Source organism: Pediculus humanus, genomic scaffold, assembly GCF_000006295.1.
Source record: "Pediculus humanus corporis 1103172107667 genomic scaffold, whole genome shotgun sequence".
Lineage (NCBI taxonomy): Eukaryota > Metazoa > Arthropoda > Insecta > Psocodea > Pediculidae > Pediculus > Pediculus humanus.
Window position 1 is genome coordinate 210,894 of NW_002987276.1, and position 7,386 is coordinate 218,279.

General features: G+C 44.1%; 1 protein-coding gene across 1 annotated transcript; it reads right to left on the reverse strand.

Annotated features, from left to right (window-relative positions):
• Window positions 1-3,568: 3,568 nt before the first annotated feature.
• Window positions 3,569-6,860, reverse strand: Phum_PHUM283610 (uncharacterized protein; the record flags this gene model as incomplete). The annotated part of the gene is made up of 6 exons (XM_002426828.1): window positions 3,569-3,718; window positions 3,813-4,118; window positions 4,226-4,471; window positions 4,567-4,783; window positions 4,875-6,089; window positions 6,676-6,860. The coding sequence occupies 6 exons, from the start codon at window positions 6,858-6,860 to the stop codon at window positions 3,569-3,571; spliced, it is 2,319 nt and encodes a 772-aa protein (XP_002426873.1).
• Window positions 6,861-7,386: the final 526 nt, after the last annotated feature.

Below are 7,386 nucleotides of genomic sequence, written 5' to 3' on the forward strand. Positions count from 1 at the left end.
CGTCCCGGGACGCGGCCACCTCACCTATGGCGCTGCGACCCGAGAGGTCGTTTATGCCGACGTTTGCGTCGGTGGCGAAGGCGAAAAAGAAAAAGCCATCGAGCGGCGCCAGCGGCGACGGCTCCGTCGCAGTGCGGCCGCGAAAGGGGGGAAAGTGTGCAAAACGAGTCGCTGCAGGTGAGAGGAAAAAAATCGATAAATCCGCTCCTGCTCCCTCCCGTAAGGAGGTGCAGGAGTACACCATGTCCCAGGGGAAAAAGCCGAAGTCGGATCCGGCTGCCGCTTCAGCACGAAATCAGTGGTATTGATCAGGAAGGAGGGTACTAAATCCTTCGCGGAGGTCTTGGCCGCCGCGACGGATCGCGTAGATTTGGCAAAGTTAGGAATCGACTCTTTTAGGTCCGCGAACGGGGGGACGGTGTTCAAAATCAAGGGGGAAAACAGGGCGGCCAAGGCGGCGGAACTGGCCGCGGAGCTTTCGAAGGAGGTGGGGCCGATGTGTCCCGCGAGAAGGGTCGACTTCCGCGTCGAGGGTTTCTGCGAGTCCGCGACGTCGCACGACTTCGCTCTCGCGTTGTGAAGGGCAGGCGGATGTCATATCTCCGACGTTTTGGTGCGTCCTCCGATCGGAGGGGGCGCACGACCGCGACTGGGGTTTGTGTCCGTTCCCGCGGCCGCCGCGTCCGTCCTCCCCCCGAGCGTATATGTTCGTCTATTCTGGACGCGATCACGCGCTCGAACAACTTGCCCTCTAGGGCGAGAAGACAAATCGGCCGATACACGCTCGGCGTCGTCGGATCTCTACCCGGTTTGTCTAGCAGCACTAGGTAGCTTCCTTTCACGGTGTCGGAAGTGTCTCGGAAACACGCTGTGTAGATCGCGAAGAGAGGCGCACACAGCACCCCGGCGGACTCGCCGAGAATGCACGCCGTTCGGTTCCGGAGACGAGTGCCTCTTCGAGGTCGCGTCGAGGAAGAGGCGAACCTCCCCTTCTGTCACTGCGGTGTCGCGATTTTCGTCGTAAGGGAAATCCGTCGGAGGAAACGCGAACGGTTCGACGCGAGGGAAGAGCTTTGCGATAACTTTTGCGAGAAACTCCTTCGTCATACTGGCCGTCAGCGGTCCCGACGAACCCCTCAGCTTGATCACGAGACGGAACGGAAGACGCCACAGATCCGAATCCACTTCGCTCAAAAGCTCCTTTCAACACACCTCCTTGGAACTCCATATCGCTCGTCGGACCCGGACCCGGGAAGCCCTCCACTCCGCTTTTAAACGCGCGAGTTCGTTGTCACTCACGATGTCCTCATAGCGTCCTCCCCGCCTGATCAGTTGTCTTTTTTTGCCGACGAACCGGCGACGTGCGAGGCAGGACTCCCTCCACAACTCTCCGACCTCGCTGTCCACTTCGCCCGTTTCCGCGTCTTCGAGCGCGAACTGACCCTCTTCATGCAGGAGTCCGAGATCCGTCGTAAGTCGCTCCGGACTCCCCGAGCCTTGTTGTGCACGCTTCTTCTCGTGCCCGGAGCAACTTCATCTCTTCAGGCCTCCGCGGCAAGTCCGAACGATTTCAGACTCCACTGGGGCGGGACGACGCGAGGCCCGTCGGACGAGCAAACTGCCCTCCCCCCAAGATCTGAGGAGCCCCAAACGAGAACGCCACGTAGGCGTGATCGCTCAGGCACTCGAAGTCGGAGAGGACCTCCCAGCCGGAGACCCGCGCCGTCGCCGCTCCGTCCGAAACCGTAAAATTGATCGTGGACCCTCCGGTGGACCGCACGCACGTCTTCTCTTCTTTATTATTGCACACGATGAACTGACGCTCGTTCAGCCACTGTCTGAGCAGTCGGCCACAACGAACGATTTGGTGACGCGTAAACCGAAACCAGAACCGAGTTTCCCAACCTGCTATGACAAAATCTTCCCCGCGGGACAATTCCCGGTGTCTCGGACCCAGTGCTGAGCTCGAAAAGAAGATCGTGGCCACGCCGACCTCGGATACAAACCAAGTACGGGCGCGAAAACCCTCTCCTCCCGACGGAACGACGTAAGGCTCCGGACCATCGGGACCTCGACGCACCACGTCCCTATCAAGTTTAGTAAAAGGTTTTGAGCCCCCCTGCACCTGTTTAAATTGACCGACTGAAATTGAAATTGAGAACTACCGGCAGAGCCGTTCGTTCTCGGCTGGCACGCGGAGGTTCCCCAACGAGGTTCTCCTAACGTTTCCCCCCATCCTACCAGTTTCGGTTCCCCAACAAAAGGGCGTAACCTTGACGGCCGGCACCCCGCAAGAATACTCTCCGAGCCAGTGTTGAGCCGGCCGGCCGGCCGGCCTCCCAACAAGGAGCGCAACGGACTCTTTTTGCACATTCACGCGCCCGGTTCCCCTCTCCTCTGCGCCTGAGGCAGCGATCCCGCGCCGTTACCCCCCAACCCTGACTTTGCGACAACGTGAGCCTATCGTGCGCAGTCGACTCTTCTCGCGGGACACGTGACCGTGACCCCCATCGGTCCTGCGACGCTTCCGATTCTTGCGGCCAGTTCCGCCGCCTTGGCCGCCAACAACTCATTTAACAATTTAAATTATTATTATCATCATTCTCATCGTGAGATGGTATCAGGAAAAGGTCAAAAGAAAAATGGAGGGAAAGGAAGGGGGCGGGAAAATAAAAAAAAAATAAAAAAACTTTTAAATTGAGATCAATCAATAGTAACATTCATATATTTTTATTTATTTATTTATTTATTCAATATATAATATATTTAATAACATTCTAATAAAAATATCAAATTAACAATAAAGCTTTGAGCCATTTTTATTTATTTATTTATTTTGTTTTTAAACAAACAACAATTAACTACACGTATTTAACATACATACATATACGTATATATATGCATAATCCATATATGAAATAATCGTTGGCGGTTTTTTTTTTTTTTTCATTCGTCGATATTGCCAACCGTTGAAATAAAAAATAACGAATGCACATATCATTATAATTTTTTTCTAAATTAATTTCCATTTATTTATTATTATTATTATTACTATTCGTGTAATGACAAAGAAATTAAAAAAAAAAAAAAAAAAAAAACATTTAATTTCGAGGAATTAAAACGACGTCAAAGTGAATTTTTGTTAGAAAAACGTTGCGTCACGTGAAAACCTTATTTCTTTCTTTTTCTTTTTAAAAGTTTTTACGTAACGCACGGGAGATCGTCATCGTCGTCGTCGTCGTCGTCGCCGCCGCATAATAATCATGATGATAATAGTGATGACGACGACGATGGTGATAATAATAATAATAATAATAATGCGTCGTCTATTCTTTTTTTAAAGACAAAACCTAAAAAGAAAAACCATATCGAATCAAAGGAGACATGGAAAGTTATTATTTACAGTAGAAACAGGGAAAGAGAGAGAGAGAGTGAGAGGAAAATAGGAGAGGAAACAATTCGGCAAATTTAAGCTTTACTTGTTTTCACCCAATCGGAAACGGAAGAGCGCTGTCACGTGACGGATGGTGTATCACGTGATTAGTATTTATTCGCAAAAAAAAAAAATTTAAAACGCGTTTATCATGACGTAGATGACGATGACGACGACGACGACGACGACGACGTCGTTGATGATGGCATCGATGTTTATGACGGGTGTCGGATTTGTTCTTTTTTCTTTTTCTTTCACATCGTTCACGATTGCCTCAAACGGTGACTGTGTAAAATTGTTTTTATTTCCTAAAAATACAAAAAAAAAAAAAAATTGAAAATTTTGTAAAAAGATAATGATGATGATGATATTAACTTACTTGTTTTCTTGTGCTGTCGACTAGGACGGAAGGTACGCAACCGTTAATGTTTTTCAATTGTATCATGCCTCCGTGCCAGAGCAAAAGCCTTATCAGGTCTTTCTGATGTTGTAAACTTAACGTGTTTCGGCCGCAGGATAAATGAAGGACCGTGTTACCCTGCCTGTTGGGTACGGCCGTTGGAGGTAGGTTGTTTCCGCTTATGTTCGATATGACACACCTGTTTTCTAATATGATACGCATTAGATCTAAATCGCACGATTCGTTAACGAGTACGTGCAACGGAGTATTTTCATCTTTGTAATCCTGCAACAAACGCAAAAAAAAAAAAAAAAAAAAAAAAACAGACAACAATTAGAGAACGTGATGACAAAGGGTTTATTATTATTATTATTATGGTCAAAATATATTACTTTCAAAGAACAATCCGCTCCATTTTTCATTAGGACCTTAACCGTTTGATAAGAATGCAAAACGTTGGTCTTATGTTGTTCGCATGCAACGTGAAGCGGAGTGAATCCCCTGTTGTTTTTTTTATTTACATCGAACGCCATCTTGTTACAATTATTATTGAGCTTGAGTAAATTTTCTAAAATTTTCACGTGACTGTCGCCACGTTGAGCCAAATGATGAAGTATCGTATTTCCACCGTCGTATTTCTACAGAGAAAAAAAAATAAAAAAAATTAACGATCATTAAACCCCCCCCTTCCGATCCCGCCGAATTAAACGTGTCAGGAGACATTCGAATTTACTTTGTTCACGTCTTGTCCTCCTCTAATCAAAGCTTCTCCAATGTAACTTGCTAACAGTGGTTCCCTAACTAATTTACACGATGCCAAATAAAAAGCATCTTGATTTAATTCGTTTCTACAAGACAGGTACTCGGGATTTTCTTTTAACAACCTTTCGACTATGACGTACACGTATTCGAGAGTCATTTTATCGGAAACGAGGAGTATCATGAGCTGCCTGGAAAAAACAAAAAAAAATTCCGATCGAATCGAGGAAAGTGATTCTGAAAACTTTTTCATATTCGTGACACGTCACGTCAAAAACTCACGTGTCTCCTTCTTCGTCACCCTTTCCTAATAAATCAATGTCGAGTTGGTTGATTCGAGCCCAAGCGTTTTCTTTAGCCTTCGGATCGAGTTTGGCATTGAGAGCATCTCTTTCCGTATAAATGATCGTTGCGGACGAAGACGACGATGATGAGAACGATGAGAAAGATGAGAAAGATGGCGATGTCGGTGTCGTCGGCGGAGGAGGTTCCGTATGAGTATCGCAAACGTTTGCAAATTGATTTAAGTCTATTGTACTTTCGTAGGGATCTTCGGCGAGGTTCAACATGACCGTGCCTATGTTCGGTACGGAATCCGGTGATCCCGCCGTCATTTCCGAACTTTTATACCCGTCGTCTGGTTTTATGTTGAAGTCGTGTACGGCGTTTGAGCAATGAGCGTTGTTTTTGTTGTTTCCGTTCACGTTCGTCGGTATAGACTCGTTATTAATGTTTCTATACTTGTCATCGCCGTCGGCTTTAATTGTGATCGAATCGAGAGAGGGTATCCTCGGAGACTTTGTGAAATACAGAGAATTTTCCTCGCACGTCACCGATTCCGGACTAGTGAGACTTCTTTCGGATGGACTCTGAGCCGGAGACGTGAACTGACTAGAAACACTTGCACACGTGTTCCTACCACCACCACCACCACCACCACCACTACTACTACTACTACTACTACTACTGCTACTGCTACTATTAAACCTATGCTCGTAGAAATTCGACAGAGTCGTCAATGAATTTGTCATTTCTTTTTTGCTTAACTCGCTTTGACAGTCTTGTACGAAATCGTTTAGAAGTTTCGGATCTTTTTTACAAAGGTTCAACCATAGATTAATGTCGCATAAATCAACGTCGCTCACGTGGTGGTGGTGAAGGTGGTTGAGGTGGTTGTGACCCGACCCGACGGCGACGTTCTGAGATTGCAAAGACGAATATATGCGTTTGTACAATGACGAGGTATTCGTTCTGTCTGGTTCCACGACTCTTGTCACGCCGTTGCAAACTTTCGATATTGCGTACGGATAATCGTTTGATTTTGTACTTCCGTGAGAATAATCTTGATGGTGGTGGTGATGGTTCCTCATCGGACTCCTCGATATCAAGTCCGATACTTCGTCGTAATTCAAACGACATTTTTCTTTTTGTATTTTCAATAGGCTGACTAAAGAAATGAGAAGTTTTTCGCTTTCATCGTCCGATACCGTTTTATCTCTGTAACAAGATACGTATATAAAAAATTATTTATATTGTTTCTAATGTCACGATAATAAATAAAACAATTATTTTTTCTTTTTTTTTTGGGGGGGGAGGGGGGAGTTCATTAACCGGTAAAAGAAAATTTTTTTTCATTTTTTTTTTTTTTTTTCGCTGAAGATACGAAAGTTTAAAAATACAAATAAAAAACCGAGATTTAAACTTTTTTTTAAAATCAGTACCGAATTAAGTAAACGAATCGTCGTAATTTAATTCTTCACCCCATCCGCCATCTTGTTTTCCTCTTATTTTCTTCTACGCAAAAAATTTTTTTTTTCACTTTATACAAATCACGAATAATAATAATAATAATACTACATCATTAAAAAAAAAAAAAACGCGATCGATGTCGAACGTCAAAGACAATTTATCATTTTATTGACACGTTAAAAAAAAAAAAAAAACCCACGCGATCATTACATTGTCGTTTTGATAAATACCAACCCGAAAACAAAAAAACAAAAACAAAAAAAAAAACGTGGAATCAGAGAACAACAAAAAAAAAAAAATAAAAGAAAATAAAATAAAAAGGGGGGCCACCAACTTTAGTTTTTCCATTTGAATTTGTCCCTTGACGTTTCCTTCGTTTTTCTTCTTTAATTTTCCATCATCATTATCATTATCATCATTGAAAGGAACATTTTCGCATTTGAATACGATTTCGTAGGACGATGAAGATTTTTTCTTATTGTTGCTATTGCTACCATTGAATACATATTCAACCCTCATTTCGTAAACCTGAAACAATCAAAAAAAACAAAAAGTCATAAAGAGAGAGAAAGAGATAGATAGAGAGAGAGAGAGAGAGAGAGTGAAAGTGAGAGAGATGAACGAGGATATGAGCGAGGAGATGGGGGAGGAGGAGGAGGAGGATTTCATCCCATTATTCATCCACCGTGAGCAAATCACATTCGTGACAAATTTTTATCAAATTCACGCGACACGCACATGCGGTATGCATGCGTGTGCATAAGTAAAAAGAGAGAAAGGGGAGGAGAGAGAGAGAGAGAGAGAGAGAAACGAAAATTAATTTTAACCCAGTTTTTCGTCATTTTTTTTTTTTTTTTTAAGGTTAACCTTGTCGATTTTTGTATCATTGACACGGAATGAAAAATATAAAATAAAATAAATAAAAAAACCTTCCGCCGCACCTTATTTTTTTTCGCAAAATTTTTTTCCTTTTCTAATTCGCGAGCGCGCACGCACTCACACACTCCCACACGCACTCACGCATTAGACAAGCAATAATATAATT